General features: G+C 38.2%; 1 protein-coding gene across 1 annotated transcript in view; it reads left to right on the forward strand.

Moving 5' to 3' along the window:
- The first annotated feature begins 1,743 nt into the window (after positions 1 to 1,743).
- Positions 1,744 to 24,824, forward strand: part of LOC149206165 (CLP protease regulatory subunit CLPX1, mitochondrial-like) — a 192,923-nt gene continuing 169,842 nt past the window's right edge. The window contains exons 1-3 of the mRNA XM_089395328.1: positions 1,744 to 1,817; positions 18,694 to 18,768; positions 18,901 to 18,978. Of these exons, the coding sequence (XP_089251454.1) occupies positions 1,815 to 1,817; positions 18,694 to 18,768; positions 18,901 to 18,978 (156 nt within the window). The 5' untranslated portion in view covers positions 1,744 to 1,814. The remainder of the gene's footprint in view (positions 1,818 to 18,693; positions 18,769 to 18,900; positions 18,979 to 24,824) is intronic.

The raw sequence follows: 24,824 nt of genomic DNA on the forward strand, positions 1-24,824 counted from the left end.
CAAACATTTCACAGTTTGAATGCATTGTTCATCAACCAATGTCCTAAATACTTTGAATTTTCAAATGCACGAGTCTTATTTTTCAGCAAATGTACCCTTGCATAAATGGCGAAAGCATCAATGGGAGTCAAGACATACCTTGGAACAACTATTGATGGTTAGTTGGGGAAAATAGGTCCCTAAGGATATGTTTTAGCTGAGCCTTCTTTGTTTCAACTTTCAAGTGTAGTGTGGTGATGCTTTCCTAGCACACTTCCTTCACATACATCACCGGGGGAACATTTGTGGTTAGTCTAGTAACTGTGTTATGTTTTACTATCAACTTCATTGTCTGGAAATTCAAATTTCTGAGTCATTCATGCCAAATGCTGCTGTAGCCATTTGCCTTTGGTACGAGTGCAGTTGATCTTAGATCTTTTCTAGGAAAATCACAGAATTTATACAATTTGTCCATCGAGTCAAGAATACGTTCAACAACAACAATGAAGTTCTTGTGAATATATTTCACAACAAATTGATCGGGCCAAATTCTACCTTCTTGCTAGCCTGAGTTAGTTGGGGTAAAGATAACAAATTGGCATACTCAAACTAGGTATATAATAAATATTAGTGATCAAATCATTTTGCAATTCAATTTTACCACAGCCAACAATTGTAAGAGCATAGTCATTAGCATCAAAGGTTCCTTTTTTGGAGCCTTACTCTGAGAGAAATAGAGAAGCATCGTAGCCGTGTTATGGGTACAATAAGATTAGAGCAACCACTCTTAGAAGTGTGAACCTTACTTCTGGAGTTTGGTGCTGCAGGTCAGTGGATTTTCCAGCCAATGTCTCCTTCAAGTTTCTTGACTCTCTCTTCTAGTTCCTTAGTTTTCTGTTAGGAAGCCTTCTCCATATGTATCAATTTTTTGCAATAATGGCAAGGTCTTCTTCTTCCTATCTTTCTTAGTCGATACTTGATCATCATTCTTCTCAACAATCTGGTTGAGGCATTCCCATTATTCTTCCTGATTGCTTCCTCTTCCTCTTTCTTTGTAGTTACATTGACATTTTCCCTTTAGCAAATGGGTTTGTTGCTTAAATTCAATTTCCCCTTCAAGTAATTTTGCCTGTACCCTAATTCGTATACCACAGAAAAATTCAAAGGAATAATCCATACATCTTTTTTGGAAACCCAACTAGCACAAAATGTGGAACATAATACATCATAATATATCTTCAGGTTCATCAAGATTAGTTCCATGAGTCTTACTCTTCTTTGGAAGACTTATTATGCATTCACCCAACTTTAACTCTAGCCCCTTCACGGGAGCCAGAGATCCTTCAGTTCTTTCAAAAGGGAGAAAGAGAAATCAACCATTTCTTGATCTGCATAATCTGACTTTCATCACTTTTATCAAATAAAGTCTTCAAGTTTTTCTAGATTTGATTAGGACAGTCTATCCCAGGATATCTCTCTCTCTCTCTCTATATATATATATATAATTTTAATATTTTAAAATCTTCTTTTAACATTTAAAATGCATAATATTTATATTACATGGTATTATTTTTCAAGATGTTTTTCTTTTTTTCCATCAGCATCAGCTTTTACTGTTCTGATAATATGCTCTCATACCAACTCTGGTCAGTGATTACCTGTGGCAATGGTAGTTATTTTATTTTTTTGTTTGTATGACTAGCTAGTCGTTGTTAAGACACCTGCATTTGAGGATATGATTGTTTTGAATGTACATTTCTAATCAAAACTATATTTTTTGGTTGTAGGCAGGATATGTAGGGGAGGATGTGGAGTCTATTTTGTATAAACTACTCATGGTATGTTTTCAGCATTTGTGTGGTTTGGCATAATGGTTAGAACTATTTTTCTTTTTACTCTTTTTGTGCTTTTGGATGTATATTTGGTTATGTGTTGTTAATGAGTATAACTGTGAGCTTGATTTAAGAATTAAGCTTTTGATTTTCATTCAATTAGAGTTTGGTTAATCAATTCTTCAACGACTCTTGACTTGGTGATTTAAAAAATTTGCTAAATATTGCTTGCTCTGAGCATAGATCCTTAATGTATGCATTTTGCTGTGCACTGTCTGTAGATCCATATCTCAAAATAATGATAATATATGAGGTGGAGCTTTTTCTGATACCAAGTGTGACAAGCCAGATATAGATATTCTTGCATGTTTGTGACAACCTGGCTCGTAAAATATACGATGGGTTTTTTGTAGCATCATATCATATTCACATGATAACATACGTTTGGTCAAAATAACACCAAGATGCGTTTTTCTATGCAACTCTTCCCATTGCATTTGCAATCTTTTGCCGAATTAACTTAAGTGCATAAAATGAAAGGAAATAAATTGGTGTTGCTCACTATAAAGTTGACAATAGAGACAAATTGTGCAATGTAATGACCAAGATGACTGATCTAGAAAACATCAGAGCACGAAATTGGTGATAAGCTGCTTTATAATCCACCAGATATCAATTTCATGTTGACAAATTGGTGCTTGAGTTGATGCAAAGATATGAGTGTGGACAGAGGCGACCTCATCTACTCAATGGTGCAGGCTTGGTGAACCCAATTCAGAGGAGGAAATCACTTAATGCCATAATGGCCTAGTTTTTGTCCTTGAAATATGCTGGCTACAATTGTCAATTGATGGCATTTCATAAACTCTGTAATATGCCCAATGGATTCACTGCATAATCCTTTCCTTGTTTCAACAAATCCTGCAGCTCATGGAATCAACCCTTAACGATTGATCTTTGGCTTCTTGTAAAAGCTCATATTATAGTATTATACTGATCCTCCAATACTATTCAGCTATTTAGTTGCAGATTAGTTGCACACTCTGCACATCTTTGTGGCTCAGTTGTATTATTTGTTCAAAGTAAGTGCATCCATTTTTATTGGACCCCATGTTGTGTGCATGCATTGAACAATGCACACATGGGCATTTTTTTATGATATCACTGACATCAGATCCTTTTAAGGATCACAGAAATGTCTAGATGTAATTTGGAACTACCATACCTCTTTATCATTGTGCAAGTCTTACAAAAGGCAGGTATTCCTTGGGTTTGTTGATACTACATATGTCGGCTGATTGCATTTATTGGAGATGATGCTTGAGCTGTAAGAGGTCTTGTTAGCACAGATGTGTTTGAGAAAAATGAACTTTTTGAGGGTACAAACTGGGTCCGTTGGTTCTCACTGCTCCAATGAGCAGTGGGTTGGAAAATTCCAGGTTGGTCCTTGATCACAACAATGTTGGCAGACATCTTCTGGGGATGGCTCTGAAACTGAGTTATGCTTTTTTGGGGTTGACCAACTGACTAGAACAGTTGGGCCTAGTTGGTCTTCCCCTTTTAATTACTTTTGTGCTTTCATCACTCTCTATATGAAGCTGGGTGTGCAGAGTTTAGCTAGTAGTGTTAGAGGTTGAAGGTGCAGGGGAGATTGATAGATGGTATTGTCTGTCTGATAACATACTCTGCTACCAGATGAACACAAACTCTTTTGAGTTGTTGAAGTTATCAACCCTAAGGCAAACCCTTACCTGGATAATGGGAAATAAAATTGCCAATTGGCTCTTGGATATGTTCCAAAAGTGCCAAAAAAGACCCTGTTAACCCTGGGATTTTTACTCAAATATAGCTTGGAGGCTGCTTCGATGATAATTCCTAATGCCATTCGACAAAAAACAACTAAAGTGTTTCGACATGTCCAGGGGCCATGAGTGATTACTTCATAACATTGTTTTGCTTCCTGAAAGAAAATGTAAATGTTATGTTACTCAGGGTGTGGATGAATTTACATATTCGTCCATGCGGTCCCTCAACCTTTTGGCCCAAGCTTTAATCATGAATTCTTGTGGGATTCACCCCACAAGATACCCCGACAGTTTGTGCTTTTTCAACATACTACAAACAAGATATATTGAGAATCATGATCATCAGTAAGAGTTTCACAAGGAGGGATTTCAATACCTTGTGTATTCCCTTCATAATGAGCTTCACCAAGGCCTTAGGAAGAACCATGCTGGTCAGTTTGGTGCTCAAAATCTCCTTGCATGATAGCTGAAATAGTGGTATTGGATTGTGTGGCAGCCATTGAATTGCCTTCCTCTATCTTATGAGATGCATAAAAGGTTTGCAGCCTTGGGCCCTTTGTAAGCCGCACTAAACTCAAAAACAGTAAATGCTGCAGCAAGGGCGAAAATTTGGACTTAACTCTGGTTTTGTTTTTGATGTGCTTAATTGTTAAACATTTTAAGGGTAATTTTTCTTTTGAATGTTTGGGTTTCTGAGGGTTTTACCTAAAGCATGGATGACTTGCTGATTCCATGAAGGGTATTTGTTATAATGTAGAATGGTTGATATGTCAGAGATGAAAGTACATGTGGTCTATTTCATCCCATACAGAAATTCTGAGACTGTCATTGTACCTGGGTGCAGTTTCAGCACTTCCTTGGACAATTTGTCAGCTTTTATATTCAGTGCTCGAAGAATATGAGTGAAAGATATCCATTGGAATGCCGGCAGTGCCTCTTAATTGACGTAATTGACTTAGGAAATTCGAGTTGGAAGTTTATCTAGAGTCATGTAGAGTGATCCCTAAATTTTGGGGGTCCAGATTGAGTTCTTTGGAGTTGTAATTAGATAACTCAGTCTCACTGAGTTATAGTCAATTAAACTAGTTCTAACTGTTGGAAGAACTAGTAGAGGTCTAGTAATGGAGTAGTGCACCACTGCATCCCCAGTACCACACTAGCTAACTGAAGATTCACTCATAAATAACTCATGCATGTCAGTTCAGAGGAAGAGCCAGTTGAGACTAGAGAGCAGGGACAATGTACTATTAGTTGAATAATTTTCCGAGTTGTACAGATGGTGCATTCAATCAATTGAGGACCTATGTTTGGATTGTGCAGTTATGGAGGAAGGATTATCTCAATTAAATATGGGCTATATCTCTCAGGAATTGCGCAAGGAAGTAGGGGCTTGGTAGGCAACAAATTTGGCTAAGTGTTGGCTTGCGCTGGCTTGTGAGGCAGAGAGTTAGATCATACTCGTGCAGGAATTATTCTAGTGTGAACAAGCATTGTATTTTCTTCTTAGGTCTTTTGGTTAATGCAATGTAGAGAGTCGGGGTTTTTAGCAGTTGCTTTCCTCAGAGAAATATTGTGTTATGTGCGATTGATATTCTTCCTCTTTCTGCTTATTGTTTTCATCGATCAATTTTGGTTTCCGCTGAGAAGAGTAGGGTAGATTCTTGTCTTGTGTTTTAGTATATCACATGAGCTGTTGAATCTACAGAAAAAAAAGCTACACGTGAAGTTTCCAAATATAACTCCACCGTCAGAGAGAGGGACCAAGATTCACAGATTCAACAAAGGATTTGTAACCCGGTTTTCTAGTGTAAGCTCCATTGGATGAATTTTGTGACCAAACCAGCTCATCTGCTGTGTCTTCTTTGAGTCTGATAAAATTTGAGGTTAGCTCACTGATATAAATTTCCCATTCAGTAACCAGTGTAGCTGGGATGCACAGACTAGCTGCAGATTTCCAACATTCGTGACCCCATTATTGTGGGTTATGGGCCTTGATATCTGCTACATAGAAACAGCTGGACTGCTGTAAGTGTTCAATGAGACGAGGAGATAGACAGCAATTTGGATCTGCCCCCACTGGTGGGTCTAAACCCAATTTCACTTGTAGCTCATTTCCTATTCGCTAAGTTGTGGACAAAAGATTTCCACATATTGGATCCTTTAACTGATTTTTGCTTCTGTCTGAGCTAGTCCACCATAGATATGTTGGAAATATATTTCGTCTTGATAGAATTCCCCCATAGTGAATCGTTGTGAATTAGCCTCCAAAGATTTTGAGCTGCACAAGCTTTGCTGAACATGTGAATTCTTTTTTTATGCCCCATCCCCTAAGATTATTTGGGAGAGCAATTGTGTCCCATTTTGCCAATGTAAGGGCACCTGATTGTTGAGCTCCTACCCAAGGAAACCAAAAGCATGTTCTTCAAATCTTTGTGAGAATACCTGTAGGGACATGAGCTATTAAGAACCAGTAAATAAGGATGCTTTGTAACACTGCCTTTGGCAATATCGATCTGCCCACCTTGGACAGGAATCTGTTGACCTAAGTCACCTGACACAGGGATTCGGGACACGTAGGATTCGGGATTCGTGGTGTCGGATTCGGGACACGCTGACCCCAGGAACAGGCACGTTAGGACACGTTATATATTATTTTATTAAAATATATATATATATATATATATATATATATATATATTAAAAATTAGATATTATCATATTTCTTACACAAATTTTAATTAATGATACAAATTTATTGATTTCAAACATAGATCTACAGGCTACAGGCTACAGCAGTGTGTTTATAAGTTATTTTAATAGATTTTATAATTTTCAAGCAGGTGAACTTATAAGTTATTTTAATAGATTTTATAATTTTCAAAGTGCATTTTATTCTGTCAGCTGTTTTAAATTTCAACAGCAGGGAAATCAAATGGAAATAATCTGTCCAGTTCCAAAGTCAGGAAAATTGAACAGATTCTAAAGATATCGAATCTTTTTTTATATGAAACATGGATTCGTGTAACTGATAAATTACAGGGTTAGGGTTACACAATGCAATCGATTCTATTTACTGGAAATTCGCAGTGATTGTGCCGAGCAGTGATATATATATTAATATTAGCGATTCATAAACTTGCATTTTGCTTCTCAAGTAAACTCAGAGATGACCACTAATATATATATATATATATCAGTGTATCACGATTCACTGCGATACTTGTGCTTCTCGGATGGACTTCATATGCTTTACGCTGGAGTATTTGGATTAAGATGAATCCCTTTATAAAACTTGGACTTTGGATTGTTATCATAACCTTAGATCATTGTATGTAACATAAATGTGGTTCAAAGTACTCGAATTTCATCATAATTTTATAACCGGCACCGCTGATACAAAGAACTGCGTTATCTGGTGGACCGTGGACGAACTTGAAGTTAGAACTGGTGGACTGTGGACGTTGGGTGGTCGATTCTCCTTGGTGAGAGTCCGCTCCTCGCTGCAACAGCACAATCCTTTGCCAACTGACTTGCAGAATGAGCCGTCAACCGAGCAGACACGCCCCCTTTAACCTAGCAGCAGTTCCGAGTCCTGGAAACGAGTCCGAAAACCATGACACGTCATAAAAATCGAGACACGCTTGGAAATTCATGACACGTTACCTGACACGACGTGTCATAAAAGGACACGACGTGTCCTGAAGTCTGGACTCGAATCTGCAGAGAATCGTGTCGGATTCGACCGATTCGCGATTCGTGAAGGGTTTTGGACGAATCCGGTATCTTAGCTGTTGACCCAAAAGTAAATCCTTGCCTCAATATTTTTGTAGAGCCAGACTTAATCGGAGTGTTGATAGTCATTTGGCTTTAAACAAAACCCAAAATATTTGAAGCCATAGTCCAGGGACAATTTTGGAAAGGGGAAGGTAATAAGAGCATGTGATTGATCTGTATTGGAGAGGAGACGTGTGATAAGGCATGGCGTATTTTAATATATCTGCATACCAGTAACTAGACAGAAGCCGTCCAAAACTGGTTTGAGGAGAGTTAAGTCATCCTGAAATCCAGCTGTAAAGACAAGTATATCATCAACAAAGAGGAGATGGGTGAGACAAAAGGTACCCGCTAACTTTATCCCCTTGAAAAATCTTGGCTTTTTCGCTTCCCTCGGTAAAAGGCAAAAAGCTTCGACGACAAGAAGAAAAAGAAGCAGAGATAAAGTGCAGTCCTGGCGTAACCCACGAGAGGCTTTGAAAAAAGGGGAGGGGGTGCCATTTATAGGAAATGCAAAAGAAGACGACTGCAAGTATCCCAAGATCCAATTTACTGAAGAGATCCCCATCCCCAATTTTAATGGTACCAAACGTAAAAAAGTTCAATTAACCCTATCATAGGCCTTTGATAAGTCCAGTTTCAGTGCTACTCCCAAAATATTTAGAGTCTTCATTGAGTGGATTGCCTCTTGAGCAAGGAATACAACATGTATTTGTCTTCAATTAAGGAACCTGAATTTTTCTTTTGATATGAACTCACTGAAAGAGGTTTTTTATCTGTCTGCAGTAATCTTTGTGATGATTTTGTCGACCACGTTACTGTGAGATATGGGTGAGACAAGCAGTACCTGATAAGTTTATCCCCTTGAAAAATCCTGGGTTTTTCGCTTCCCTCAGTAAAAGGAAAAAAGCTTCGGCGACAAGAAGAAAAATAAGTAGAGATAAAGTGCAGCCCTGGCATAACCTATGAGAGGCTTTGAAAAAAGGGGAGGGGTGCCATTTATAGGAAATGCAAAAGAAGACGACTGCAGGTATCCCAAGATCCAATTTACTGAAGCGATCCTCATCACCAATTTTAATAGCACCGAACATAAAAAAAAAGTCAATTGACCCTATCATAGGCCTTTGATAAGTTCAGTTTCAGTGATACTCCCAAAATATTTAGAGTCTTCATTGAGTGGATTGCCTCTTGAGCAAGGAATACAACATGTATCTGTCCTCAATTAAGGAACCTGAATTGTTCTTTTGATATGAACTCAATGAAAGAGGTTTTTTATTTGTCTGTAGTAATCTTTGTGATGATTTTGTAGGCCACGTTACTGTGAGATATGGGGTGGAAATCCTGTTTCTTTGTAATCAGGGTAAAGAAAGTAGAATTTAATTAACTGAAAACTTTCCCAGAGCTTTGAGATTCTAGGACTACCTTAAACAAATCACCCTTCATTAAATGAAAGAAATCAAGATGGCAGATTTGAGTTTACTTTCCGTGACTTCTCTTCAAGGGCCTGGTTCATATCCTCAATGAAGAAATGGGGAAATTCTGTGACGATCTGTAGAATTTCTTGAATAGGGCACCCAAGAGGAGCTTTAAAAAGGTTTTTGAAGTAAGAGACTCCTTGCCTTGCAATCTCTTCAACAGAGTGCATCTTTGATCCATCAAACTTGGGAATCTCCCTGGTAGATTTTTTATTCCTCTGAAATGAGGCAAAATGACAACTTTTTGGTATTATTATCCCCCTCTTTTATCCATGTTGCTCTGCTCTTAAGCTTCCATTCAATCTTTTCTTTCTCTAGTAGATCTTGTTTGTCCAGCTCAAGAGAACGAGGGAAAACAAGACCCAGGATAGAGTGTTGTTTGAGTTGTTATTGTAGAATCTTTTAATCGATAGTTCAACTTATTTGAGCCTGTTCTATTGGTTGTTCCTGTGATTGTAAGCCCAAGGCCTGACCGCTGCTTTAAGTTGAGAGAGGTTCTCTGCAAATTGAGACATATAGGAGTTATGATTATTTTTGACAAGGTGAGCCCAAGAATCCTTCACCACATCTTTGAAAACCTCTTCTAGAAACCATGAATGGTTGTATCGAAAAGTGATCGGTGGTGGTGTGGTCCTTTCTTTTGTCATTCATAGAATTATTAGTAAATGGTGAGAGAGTCAGATGAGATCCAAGATTGTGTCAAAAAGGAGGGGGAGAAAAGAACCTCAAAAAGAAAGAACCGATCAAACCTTTTTGAGATGGCTTCTTTGTTGATGTGAAAATTCTGCTAGGTTGGAGAGAGTTCGGGTGGCTCAATGTCTAGGAAGTGATGATGTTCAAAGAGATGAGTGTAAAAACCATTGAGTGGATTACGCTGAGGGTTGGAGCCCCAAACCTCCCGCAAAGATAATACGAAATTTAAATCTCTTCCAATAATGGAATATGGCTTTGAAAGAGCTCCAAAGGAGGCTAAAGCATCCTAATAATTGTTTCCGTCAGCATAGGGTTGTAGATATTAAGGACATTGATCATTGAATCCAATTTTGGTATCATAAGGCGTATCAAGATGGCTAAAGGTAAAACAGATGAGGCCAAAGCCTTGATCTCAAGATCCTACCCAATAAGCATGCCTCCAGAATTTCCATCCAAATCTAGAGTCGCAAAGGACCGATATTTGAGCCAAGGTTTGACAACTCTCCTAGGTCTAGGCACATCAACCATTGTCTTGTAGTTGGAGATTATCAGGTTTTTGTGAGTAAATAAGGCATTTAGGGCAGGGTTTTTTTGAGTACCCTCCAACATGTGAGCGTTGAAGGAAACAATAATCATGATTCAGATTGCAGACAGACTGACTCCACTCTAAGAGACCTAGAAATGTTGATTTTTTTCCCTTGCAAATGTTAAGAATTGATTTTTGCTAACCATTCAAGAGGTTTGATTTTTGTCCTACTTGATTTGTGAGGATGGATCCATAGCCAAACCACTCCAGAGGAGGGCATCTTCTTCAAGTTTTAGTTCAGGGCAAAGGCCATACGATTTACAAGGGGGGTAACCTGCTTAGAGACGCAAGAAACTGGCTAGGGGTTAATGCCTTGGCCTTGTGAGGGACAAATAACAAGATTAGGAGGCTTAGGGGGTGCAACAAGCGGGTTATCTATCACTTGTAGTTTTGAGGGATGGGGTTGGGGTTTGGAGAGAGAAACCGCCCTTGTAGGGGGAGGAAGTTCAAGGGTAGGAGCCAAATTAACATTGAAAGGATAAAAATCGGAAAAAAAAGGGAGAAGGGTGGTACTGTTATACCTAAAGAAACCAATCAGAGGTTGTTTGGGCCCTCGATGTTCTCCTAATGAAAGGCTGCGACATGATGACCTTGAGGATCTTTAGAAGGACAAGAGGTTGAAATCGCTTATCCATTGCTTCACAAAGTTTCCTTTTTTTTTCCAAACTTGTTTAGGCTAGAATATTCTCGGCTTAAAAGAACTACAGTTTGCTTGAAGATGGCCTACCTTGTGATGGGAAAAGTACTGAAACAAAACTCGCCAATAATTTACTTTTTGAGTTAGCAAAATTCTCGATATGAAGTTTGATTTCACCCACCAACCATATTTGAAATCAACCTCCGCATGTAGCCATAACCATCTCGTATCGCATTTTGTGCTCCACGCCGATTCCAGTCGAACATAATTTCCAATCTTATTTGTAGTTGTGACTAGAATGTTCAACTACGGAACAAGAGGGAGTCTCGACAAGATTGCCCAAACTTTCCTAGATGTAAGGGGTTCCTTGGCAGGGTCAAAATTCATCTTCAAGGGCTTGATGGACAAACCCATGGGGCCCCAAATCCAAAGAATGGCTAATATAATTTCTGCATCATCCTCGAATTTGAAGAGGAAATCCAACCAATCACGAGTTAAAATATGAGCCTTTGGAGAATAGCCTAATCACGGGGACCAGTGTTGCTAGATCCAAACCTTTGAATTTATCTTTGAAATCTTGATCTTGCAAAACTCCCCTACTAAGGTTTTACCCAGGAAAGAAGAAATAGCATCCAAGTTGATGCCATTATGAAGCACCATTGTAGCGGGTTGGTTTCTCTTCCTTAACACTATGCTTGTGATGATAAAGGCTTTAGATGTGCAGTGCGATTGTATATGGGATGTGGTTTCGAAGGTTGCACTTTGGACTAAGAAGGTAAAGAGGGAAAATTGGAGTGTATAGACGAAAATGATTGAGTTGGAACACGGTTTGGAGTAGTGGGAGCCTACAAGGAAGTGTTGGGACCAGGTAAAGAGCTAGTCGTTTGTGTTGCCTTCAGAAACGATGAAGAGTGGAAGGATCTAACATGAAGGGCGCTTAGAGTAGGATAAGGAAAGACAAGATGAGGAAGGTCGTAGTCTGATTGAAGACAAAATACGAGGGAATTGTGGTTGGGGGGGGTTCCAAAAGAATCCAGACGTTCCTCCTCAATTGTGCCAGGTGAAAAGTAGTGAGTACAAGCTGAGGGATTGGAGAGTTAACACAAACAAGATCTTGGGCTTTTTGATGAGCGGATAGGTGGCCTCAATGCAGAATGGACCTTACTGCAATCGAGGAACCCAATGGGGGATGTCAGTAGAGACCTCTGTGCTATAATGCAACCTTGAGCGAAGCTCTGATGTGCGAAAGATGTAGAGCCATCAGACCCCTTTGATCCGATGTGTTGTAGTCTTATTTTTACTTGTCGATTTCACATTGTCATATCTTTAAAAACTTGAAGGGCATGGGGGTGGGCTTTGATCCACTTATGTGTGCATGGGTTAGACGATCATTTAATATTATCTCTTTGGGTGCAACCACATGTTTGACCACTACCTCAAGGTGCTCCCATGGCTTTAGATTAGGCCTTAATGAGAATTGAACCCTACCCAATGGTGAAAATCTCCTTGCTTTCCACCCTTGGATCTATAGGCCCTTAGAGAAAAGCAAGGCTACGGGGAGCGAATCCCACCCCTCCTCCCCTTGAATCCGCTCTCGAAGCCCGCTTCGCTCGGAAGCGCTTAGGGAGTGACCCCGGGAGTGCGCCCTTGTAAAAAAAAATCGCTCCTTGGGTGCTCCCACAAAAAAAAATCGGTCCCTCCCTAGTGCTTTCATAGGTGGTTAAGATTCTTAACCCTAGCAATGTTGGGAATCAATGGTAATGTTAAATTATTAAAGGAAATCGACATTTCCTTTATCTTTCATTTTCATCCTTTTACTTAAATTTTTAACATTACCATGAAATGACTCAAGATGTTTGAGAGTGGTTCCGACCTCATTGGATTTCATATGTAGAAAGTGGAATATTAGATCTCACTCAAAATCCAGGAGACTTATCAGTTTTTCAAGATTTCAGGATTGGGGGGATTGCAATGTTTCCATTGGATTTTGTCATGTACATGGTATGGAACTCGTATTTAATCAAGAGCACCAAGCCCTCTATGTACTTTGATGTTAGTGACATTGGTTGTGAAGCTCCTCTATCATGACCATACTAAAAATGTATCCATCACTCAAACAAAATCTTGACTTGACATGCTATGTTTTTCTATCTTATGTTAATGCTTAGAGGGTGATATTAATGACAAAGATCCCATGATAGGCAATGATTTTGATGATATGTAGGTATTTGTCATAGCATGATTTTTTTGGATGCTAAAGGCCATCTAAAGCCTATTTGTTGATGTATTTTCGGTTTAAAGATGGATTGCACTCAGTGCTATTTTGGTCATGTGCACTCTTACATGCTATATAAATGAGAAATTGTAACTTGTGGACATGTGATTGGTGAAGATTATAACTTCTAGATGATTGATGTTATATGGTTTAATCCATGTTTTTATGCTTTTTATATCTAATTCATCATTCTACATATATGCATCAAATAGATATTATATAAAAATTCGCTCTCGATTCGCTCGCGACGCAGGAGCTTTTGAAAATGCAGCTTCTTGTTTCCGCTTCCATTCCTGCTTCCTGCTTCTGCTCCCGCTCCCAAGCAACCTTGGGCACACAAGTATACACACTAGATATGAACAAAGGGCCCCATCGCTCACATAACTTTACATGTCATAGGCCTTCTAAGTGATCTAACCCTAAAACAACTAATTATTTAGTTAGTATGCATTAACAAATCCTATTATTAACCACCATCACAAAAATATCATTGTTGTCCAGGAAGATCAATGTTTTTCTCTCTAGAAATGCAAAAGTGGTTTCGACCTCATTGAATTTCATATGGAGAAACTAGAGTTTTAGATATCACTCAAAATCCAACAGACTTAATGGTTTTCACGAGTTCAAGATTTAGGGGATTGCTATGTTTCCAATTGATTCCATCATGTGTGAGGGTATGAGATTGGCATTTGATCAAGAGCATGAAGCCCTTTAAGTACCTTGATGTTGGTGTCATTGATTGTTGAATTTTGTTGATGTTGGTGGTATTGCTTGTTGAACTCCTCTACCATGGCCTTAACTAAAATGTACCCTTCACTCAAAGGAAAATAATGGGTTAGGCACGCTAAGCTTTTTCTAGCATATTGTAAGGTTGAGGAGATGAACCCTTCACTCAAACCAAAATCATCATTGGTTAGGCATGTTAAACTTTTTCAATTTCTACCATATTATAAGGCTGAGTAATCCAAGTTTGAAGACTTTGACCTAGATGATGTTTATGTAGCTCTTGTTGATGATCCCATTTCTAGTAGTGCTGAATTAATGATGAGTTTCATGAGTGGTCATATTAGTCAATGTTTTGTAGTTTTGATGTCTAGTTTTGCTGCTGCTACTACTACTACTGAGGTTGTAGAGGAGCTTGAGGAGTCCTTAGACTCTGAACCAGATCATGTTTATGTAGCTCATGTTGATGATCCCATGTAGTAGGATCTCATGTTGATGATCCCATGTCTACTAGATGATTGATGTTATATGGTTTAATCCTTGTTTTTATGCTTTTTATAACTAATTCATCATTCTACATGCTTTTGTTGACATATATGCATCAAAATATATAAAAATTTATATTATATAAAATTCGCTCCTGAGCCGTAAGCTTCTGAAAATTGTCGCTCCCCCCTCCCGCTCCCGCTCCCGCTTCCAAGCAGCCTAGGGGCAAAGATGAAATGAAATATGTTACACATAACAAATATATAGAGCACGGGGACATTGTTTAGAAAAGATAGTTAGGTCCATAAGAGCTTAGAAATTTGCTGCCTTTGCTGTCAATCATTTGGGTAGAAAACAATTGTTCTACTCTAGGGATTTGAAACACTATAAATATTTGCTTGATTTCCAATTGATATTTCATTAGCCATTTGCAACCATTTCTTTCTGACTTCGAACAGACCCCAAGTATGGAGAACATGAATAATCTCTTCAGTAAGGGTAAGTCAAAGAGAAATTGGAATTTCAAAGCAACGTGATGAATTGTGTTTTATGATGATTGTGATTGTTTTCTTAGTTGGTTATACAGATGGAGGGATCATTGGTTATTCTGATTTTCAGGATATGTACTATGTGGCACAAGATATTCAAAGATAGCGGGGATGTATCATAATTGAGAAGGCATTTGAACTTGATGGGTGCAGAAAATGAACTTTGTGATTGGAGCATGTGAGGGTGAAGGTCAACAGTGATATTGGTGGAACAAATTTAAGGTTTCAGGTTGTGAATGCTAAAGTGCTGAATGATGTAAAGACAATTGTATGTGTTTTGCAAGAGATGTTGAGTTGAATTTAAAGATGAAAAGGAATATGTTTCTTGTGGCAAGTATATTGAGCATGGGGGACATTGTTTAGAAAGACAATTATCTCCATATGACCTTGGTAATTTGCTGCTATTCCTGACAATCCTTAGCGTGGAAAGCGATTGTTCTACTCTAGGGATTTGAAACACCATAAATTTTTGGTTGATTGCCAATAGATATTCATTACCCATTTGCAGCCATTTATTTCTGACTTCAAACAGTCCCCAAGTATGGAGAACAAGAATAACTTCTTAAATAGGGGTGAGTTGAAGAGAAATTGGAATTGCAAAGGTATGTCATGAATGTGTTTTGCGATTGCGTTCTTGATTATACAATTGGAGCATTCATTGGTTATTTTTATTATCAGGGTATGTAGTGCATGATATTCAAAGATAGCTGGGATGTATCATAACTTAGAAGGCATTTGATGTTGATGGTGCAGAAATTGGACTTTGTGATTGGAGAGTGCGACGTATATTACCCTATGGGCATGGCATTAGTTGAGTTTATAGTTTTGTACAAACATGTTCAAGGGTTTGAAGGGATATAGTATATGTATGCCATTGTGGTGGAGAAATTTACAATCTGGATAGGAACAAAAATTTTGATCGGAATTTAGTAACTAGACCATAGATTGCCTAGAACACATAACCATTCATTTATATATTACTGCTGCTGGGGTTGGCATCTAGGATAATAAATATTTCTTTTGGCAAGGTTTCAGAAGTTTCTGTGCTATTTCCATTGGGCTTTGTTCTACTGGTTGAGAGCTGAGATGTTGCATCACCACATTAATGATCCAGGTTCAAAGCCTGGTGGTCATTGTTCCCTGGATTAGTTTCATTTGAAGCTTTAATTTAAAAAAAGGGTTATGTGCAGATGTAAATGTAGCATATATGTTCAGTTAAGAATAATAAGAAAATAATTTAGCTTGTAGTTTAACATGGTATATTAACTGCTTATCATATCTCTAGCCTGTAATGACTACAGCTTATTGGCAGAAAACACTAGAAAGTCCACTAAGGTCAGATAACCTTCATATCAGCCTTCTCTCATTAGTCTTGCTGTTTATTATATTTCTAACTTAAGAGTAGCTTAAGAAGATGAGGAAATAGGTGGACGGAGTTGGGCAACCTTCGCATCATTCTTTTCTTGTTAGTGTTGGGCAAGAAGGTCATTCTTTTTTCTAAGAGAAGATGTGGCTATATTGGTATGTTGATCATTATAGTCTGTTGAACTGGTTGGTGTACCTTGCATTCTGTGATGTGAAGGTTATCTCTAATTTCTGAATCATTTATTGATCTAATGCTCTCTGAAGCTCAGAACCAGCTGATCATATAATGATAGTTTATGTTTCATTTCAATTCTCAATTCTGAGTATGTAATTTTTTTTTTTAATCTTTCTTTGTATTTAACTATTTCTTATTTGGTTACACTACTGCTGAGTTTCACTACGTTTGAGAACACATTTTCTTGTAAAAAAATGAGCAAGAAAATAAGAGTGACACACATAAATGAGATTTTAGAAATAAACCCATGTCTATAGTAACTATCATAGATGATTACATGATGCAAAATCCCACAGCTTTGTGGTCTTTACTAAATCCCATACCCTTACACATGATATAATCCAGTGGAAATGCTGCAATCCTGCCAACATTGAAATCCTGAAAACTATTAAGTCTGCTGAATTTTGAGTGGTTTATGAAATTGTACTCTCTCCATATGAAGTCCAGTAAGGTTGGAACCACTCTCAAACATCTTGATACACTTCCTGGTAATGTTGAAAAATTAAGTAAAAGTCGACACACCATTATCTTATCTTTTGTGAAAATTCCTTGAAATGCAGCAACTGGAAATAATTCTTCTAAATAAAAAATTAATTATGCAATTTATTTTGTTGACTGTAAAATATCAAATTATTCACACTGCAATTTCTTTACCAAATAAAATATTGGAGAAGCAAAAATAAGAACTGAGAAATGCTAGTGCACACATAAAAATTGACACCGTTGTTTTTAGACAAAAGTTCCCGGAAAAACCCAACGCGGGAAAACCAGTGCAGCAACTGAGGGTTTATATTTTATCATATGCAGTAGAAAATCTGAGTACAATCTGGATGCTGAAAACTGACAATCCTACAGGGAAAACATTGGCAAAAATATTGCGAGGAAAGTTTCCTCAATCCATGAGCAATCTGGCATTGAAATTGGCCTCAGAAACCCCTTTGCGAATTGCCTTGCGTCACCTTCTGCGTAGGGACAATTTCGCACTGCCTGGATCTCTCTCTGAACCGCTTGTCCAATTTGCCATTGACTCTGGAAGTGTTTGTTCCGGCCTCAGTGAATTTTTCCTACCTTTGGAATTCTGAAACGACCTCCTAAATCTGCAAATCGAACTGCCTCCTAGAGGCTACTGGTAACTGTGCAACCTCTGCATAGCCTCTCTGTGGCTATCTCTGCCTCCCTGCAAGTGACTCTCCGGAACTGGAAATACTTCCTTTGGACACTGCTAACCACTCCTGCTACCTGCAACTCACCCACTGACTTGATCTCCACTGCTGAATCACTTCTGCTATTGGGAATTCGCACTGCCTAGGGCAACTGAGTATATGCACAGGTGTATTTTCCATCTACGCATTGACCTCTTCTTATAATATCTAGTTGGGACTCCAACGACCAAGATTAAAACTTAATCGATGACTGAGATCATCTCCAAGTCTATCCGTGTGAGTTTCTAGAGAATTCTCACCATTCCTAATTAATTAACTATTAATTAATCGATTTCTCTAAGTTAGACTTATGCATTTTTAATTATCAATCAATTAATTTAATTGAGCTATCTCTAGGTCGAATTTCCGGAAACGATTTCTGGGTTTTGGAAAATTCCTGTGTCTTAGTCTTTCTACAAAGTTTCGAGACTAGAACACCATCCGATGCTACAAAAACTAACACCTTTTTCCTTTATCTTGTTGACATTATGTTACCATTCTCCTTTATCTTATCTATTCTATCTTTTTTACTGTGAGAATTTAACATTACCATCAATTATGAAGGTGTCAAACTCCTTAGAGCTCAATCCGCACTCTGTTTTGTCTTAAAGGGTCATTGACATGAACAGGTAATATTTTCCTATGGGTCCCACACCACTCATGGGCATTTGGGTGGGCCTGGAAACTTTCAAATATGTCCCTGAGATGTGACTGGTATTGCAAATGCCTTGGAAATGCTGCTCACCATATCACTAGGCATTTCCAGATTTGGACATGGTGTATGGTATGGCTGGTGGCATTTCCAAGGCATTGTGTACCTGTTTCTGGGCGTTTCAGGTATTGGGATGTGGCCAAACTAGGTGTTTCCTCCAACTTAGCACCACTGTATCTGCATTTGGATGTAAAGGGTTTATACATATCTAATACAATGAGATGAACTTGAGAATTTCTTGACTCATAAAGAAATATGTAATGATTTTATGAATTTCCATGTCCAATACTTATAATCAAATCACTGTTACTATTCTTAAGAGTTATGTGAATCTGACTTCTGTTGCCTGATTGGTTCAATGGGCAGGTTGCCGATTTCAATGTTAAAGCAGCTCAGCAAGGCATTGTTTATATTGATGAAGTTGATAAAATCACTAAGAAGGTATTTGTAACTTTATTTCAGGTTTATTCAAAAGCTTCAAGCCCAGCTAGGCTTGGTTAAATCTTAAATACTATGCGCCTGAAATATTAGAGTGAATGATCCAACTGAAAAAATTGCATGATGGATTTGTAGGCTGAAAGCCTCAATATTAGCAGGGATGTGTCAGGGGAGGGTGTTCAGCAGGCATTACTTAAAATGCTAGAAGGAACAGTAAGTTCATGTCTCACCCAGTACAATCTTTTCCTCTTTTTCATAACATTCTAGTTTTGTGTCAGTCGCATATAACCTTTGGTTTTTTCCTCAATTTTTTTTGAGATCTGTATTTCGGATTCTGCTTGTTGATCATCCTATTTGTTATAGAGATGCTTCAACTTTGTCGTCATAATTGTTGACTGTGTTGCTCTTGAACCATCTTTTATACCTGAAATATGAAGTATTTTTCTGTCTTTGTTGCAACTTCTCAATTGCAAAAATTAATAATAGTCAATGAGAGCAATGCGAGTTCTTTTCTCTCATTCTTTATATTGCATTTCAAATGCTTCTCTCTCATTTATTGTATAGCATTTTATGCACTAATCTCATTTATTGGACACAATTTTAAATGTTAATCTCATTTATTGTATAGCATTGGAATTTCATCTCTCGTTTATCATGCCTATATACATTAAAGAAGTTTGTGGCAGATCAAATATTCTCCATTATTATCATAACAAGCTTCTAATCTGTTTGAGAGCATGGTTAGCTATTGTCCTCCTCACAACTAGCAATTCTGATCCCCTATCCTATTTCCTTGCTGAATCCAATCAAGCATTGTATGATCTGAAACTTTTCAATCTCTTGGATTGTATTCTGTAGATAATGTATGCAAAGATTGGTCTGCATTATCTAAGGTGGTAAAGTTTGTCGTTATATCTCTACGCAGAATACATAAACCTATATGTAAGGCATTTTACTAAATTTAAAATAATGAGTACCCTCTGTATATGCGAAATAAACTAAAGAGCCATTTCATTGTAATACATAAATTTTGAACCGTAATCTTGCATTTCAAAGTTTTGCTTACCTTGTTGCTAACCAAAGAACCACTTATAAATTGCCATATCTTATTTTCCTGTTCGTGTGAGTGACCAAATTGAATTCATACAAAATGAATTATAAAGAAAAATCGTTCTTATACGTGGTGATATCAAACTTAGACATATAATTGAAAAATGAAGATGAATCTAAAATGAGCCTTTGGACAGTATACTATACAGATCTACTATTCACAAAGGTGAAGGTTGTGTCTATTAGTTAGCTTATGTCCTCCCTCAGTTTTATTATTATTATTATTATATTTTTCCTCTGAAAAAAATCGCAACTTTTCATGAGGTTATGAAAGTATTACATTTTGCTGTTGCATCACCATGCATTCTGATAACCTGTCTGTTAAAAAAAAAACTATATAGATCAGGCCTATGTAAAGCCCATGATCAAGCAGGTTGAGTCTTAAACAGAGTTCTCAGTTATTTCCTACCTTCCCTCGAGAACCTTACTGGTTGGTGTGTGGCTATTAGATCATGGAGCTAGAAGACATATGACAGGAGCATGGGAACAATTTGACAGCCTGATCGAGTGGGACTTAGAATTGGATGTGGAGTTTGGTGTTGATACCAATTTACCAAACATGTAGTAAAGGGGGTTGGAACAACTGTGTTTCAATTTGAGTTAGGAGGCAAGATGGAGGTGAAGAACATATTATTGATGCCAAAACTCAGTTGGAGTTTGCTCTCAGTCTCAATAATCGAGAAGGGGTTGTGTGTAGACTTCTAGGATCCACAAGCATGGATCAAACCCAAGGGATTGTTAAGTTTTCTTGGGCTCTATTGTTCTGTGCTTTGATAATTGCATTACATCATTTACACTGAATTCACCCCACAATATTATAAGTTATAACATTATTACATCATATGAAATTATGTAGAAAAAACAATATCATCAACAATGTTGCGGAACATAAAGGAACAATAGAAGAAAAACATTGACACATAGAGATACCAGGATTGGTCGGAGACTAGGGCAAAATCTCATAGGGGGGAAAACTCTTTCAAATTCTTTTTTTATTAGATTGTCATAAAGTGTTCAACAAAGAGAGAGTACAATGATCCAATTCTCCATTCACATGATTATTTAGCAAAACCAACCAAACAATATCCAAGAGATGAACCCAAAAACACTACTTATCAAAATCACTATTCACAAGCCTGCGGTTAACTGTTGACATCTGTGATCAATTGTCAGAATCTGTGGTCAATCGTTAGACGAAACCTTAGTTTCTGGCCGCACGTTGCAAACGATCATGCGTGCGGCTGAAGCGTTTCGGTCGCATGGACAAGCCTTCATGCGAGCGACTACAATCGAAATTTTCCTATATTAGCCCTGTGGCTACAGACCAAAACCCTAATCCGAACATGCGAGACACAAACCTTTCCATCTTGGACCTGTACGAACCAATCTCCGTGAACCAACTGTAGACTTGTGCAAGCCAAACCAAAGAATAGAGAAGAAGAAAATGCTTGATGATGCTCTCCAAATGAGTGTCACTCAACTTGTATTTATAACCATCCAAGGGTGTCCAATTTCCTTTTAGGGCTGACTTGTCCTTTTGTGCACATGTGGGTTTCCATATTAAAAATATATTTTTCTTTAACCAAATTAAATTCTTCCAAGGGCTAGGAGGGGTCTTTCTTGATGAAGAAGATTGTCCGAAGGAGGGAATTTATCTTTGAGCTGTCAAATTAACACTCCCTCTCAGCTAAGGGAGAAATTACTGAGTGCAACATTTGTCCCATCACAAGTATCTCATCAACAAATGTTGCCACTGCTCATCTCGGCTCATCTTTGCTCATCTTTGCTCATATCTTCTTATCTCTGCTCATACGCTAAACACTCTTGAATCGAAAAGAAGAATTTGACATCGGAGGGGAGCTCAAGCTACCACCCTCTATCCATCGAGGAGCCTATGCTACCACCCAGAATCGCTAGCAGGGGGGCGATGGGAATCTCTGCCAGTGGGGAGCCCAATGCTACAACTGGGGAAACTTTGCCAACGGGGAGCCCAATGCTACAACCCATAAAACTTTGCGATCGGGGAGTCCAATGCTACAACCCGAGAAACTCTGCTAGCGGGGAGCCCAATGCTACAACCTGAGAAACTCTGCCAGCGGGGAGTCCAATGCTACAACATGGGAAACTCTGCTAGCGGGGAGCCAAATGCTACAACTCGGGAAACATCGTCATCAGGGAGTTCTAACTCAACCCACTATCCAAGGACAATCGGTAGGGTACAACTTACCATGAGATAAGGATCACAACTATCATATTGTCTGCTGATCTTCCCATCATGATCCTCAAGAGTTAGTGGTAGAACACCTGCATCTCTAACTTGAGCAGGATACCACTTACCATAAATGGTAAGGATCACGCCTAACTCAAGCAACCAACACCCATTGGCCAGATGGGTGGGAAAGACAGATGCCAACTAGGGTATACTTTGTCAAATGCAGAGGTTCCTCAACCCTAGGAGCTCTAGGATCAATTCCTCACCTTGGGAGCTCAGATAGGGGGGAAGAGCTAGCTCAATGTCCTTGATGAGCCCAGACCCTTACCTAGGCGGGTCACATCCATCAATCTATGCTGCTTTCTGAAGATCAAAATCATATCAAAGTGTTCGTATTTGGTACTAGCTCAAACAACTCACTAAGGGTTCAATCACACTGCCTCATATATTATCAAGAGCAATAGTCCTTTATTTTCCAATTCATGCGGGACATCAAATATTATGTTAGAACAAATACATGTCACAAAAGGATACCTTATTCATCCTTTCTTCCTCTCACAGAGGCAACAACCACAAGCCTAAGGTTGTCTCATACAACAACAATGCCTCAATATATGAATATATATTAGTTCCAACGATATACGTTATTCTCTGCCAATCAGATCCCACTCTTCTTGTTACAAAATGTCGTTGTCGTATCCAAAACTTGCTCAAACAACTCTCTAAAGAACTTCTTCAACCAAACTGCCTTGCAGCTAGCCATGCTAGCAATAATGTACTCGACCTCGACCATGCTTAAAGCTACGAACTTTTATTTCTCGCTCATCCAAGATCTCATGGTAGATCCCAAGCTAAAGCAACACCCATATGTGCTCTTCCTGTCAATAATGTTTCCAGCCCAGTCAACATCTGTGTATCCATGCAGTCGTACATTTCCTATAGTGTATCTCATACCAAGATTGATCGTCCTGTGCAAATTATTTCAAAATGTGCTCGGCGGCAACCCAATTTGTACCCAAGGTGTTCACTGTAAAGCATATATCCATACAAGTGTTCTCAAGGAACATCAATGCCTCAATCAACTGTCAGTACAGAGAGGAATTTGTGAAGTCAGGTCCAACAATATCTCTACATAATTTATTAAAATTCAATTCCATCAGGGTGTCCAAGGATTTGCATTCCGTCTTTCCAAATCTCTCCAATAGCTTCACGTCATATTTTCCTTGAGAAAGGAAGATTTCTCTGGGTCTTTGCCAAACTTCTAATCCTAGAAAGTAATGCATCATGCCAAGATTCTTCATCTCGAAGTTGAAAGCCAACTCCCTCTTACTTTGATCATCATAGGATCATTACCAGTCAAGAATAGATCGTCAACATATAAAATCAAAATCAAAGGCATACCTTGGATCACCTTGAAGTATAGGTTTGGATCGACACTGCTTCCAAGATTTACTAGGTAACTGTCAATGCGGACATACTAGGCTCAGGGATTTTGCTTCAAACCATACAATGCTTTCCGTAAACATATCATTGACCAAACCAATATACCCAACCTCAAACAAATCAATATTGTGCAATTAAGTCAACCAAGTTTGTTTATCAAGCCTTAAATGCCAAACCAAGTTAATATCAGAGGCATACAAAAATATCATTGTCAAACTCTTCAATCCAAGTACCAGGTAGAGTTCACACTCAAGTACTAGGTTACAACCTTGTCTATTGTTATGTCAACAACTGTCATTTACCAAGCAATATCAAACCAAACTTTATCAAGCCATCCACATGATCATAATATGAATAATTTCAATCACTAAATGCACAAGTCATATAAGTTTCTAGCATCCATTTATTGTGAGATTTCTGCAATAAAGTTCATTGCATACTAAGGAGCAATCTCTAACTGCCATACTAGTTCCAATGATCAAATTAAGTCAAATAACATACTGATATGCATACTACAAAACCTTGCAAACACAAAATGAGTCAAGACATGCACATTCTCTCCAACAAGTCAAACATTATGTAGATCTCACTGTTCCTTAACTGTCTGCTCCATGTCTTTAGATTTGTCATACTCCTGGTGCGCTCTTGGTTTCTTGCATTGTTTTTTAGTTTTTGCATCGTACAGGCTCAATCGCACTCACATGCCTTCTTCTGTGCGACTGGGAGGCTTATAACCACACCTTTAAGCCTTTTTCCCAGCGACTGGGGCTTGAACTAGGAGAAACCCTCTTTGCTCATACTGGCACTTGCCAAAACTAACAACATCAGATGATCATCTATTCATGTCCAAAAACCTTGCTTAAACAATCAAGAGTCTTCCACTCATTTACTACAAATAATAATAGGCGTTGGGATCTTATGGAGAGCTTCTCCCTCTAAATGAAAGGCCTTTCCAATCATCATCATTCACGATATCAACCTATTTATCATAACACTGTCATGCATGAACAAAACTGTCAGATGACAGATTCAAACTAAATCAAGTTCTCAGATATATATACATCATAGTCATAACAAATCATCAATCGCCGATTCATTATCACAAATGAACATATCATCAAATATTCATTAGATGTTAGTGTCATATAAGTGTATCGTCATACGTCAAGGATCATAATTACAACATCACTTCTTTATCACATTCCTCAACCATCAAGTCGGGGCATACATTGGCAAATTTACTAAGCTTATCAAAACCTAACCAAGATCAACAAGAGTATCAATCTTATTGTTA

This window comes from Pinus tabuliformis, chromosome 1_2 (assembly GCF_031772625.1).
Source record: "Pinus tabuliformis cultivar Carrire ecotype Pingquan chromosome 1_2, CPIR1, whole genome shotgun sequence".
NCBI lineage: Eukaryota > Viridiplantae > Streptophyta > Pinopsida > Pinales > Pinaceae > Pinus > Pinus tabuliformis.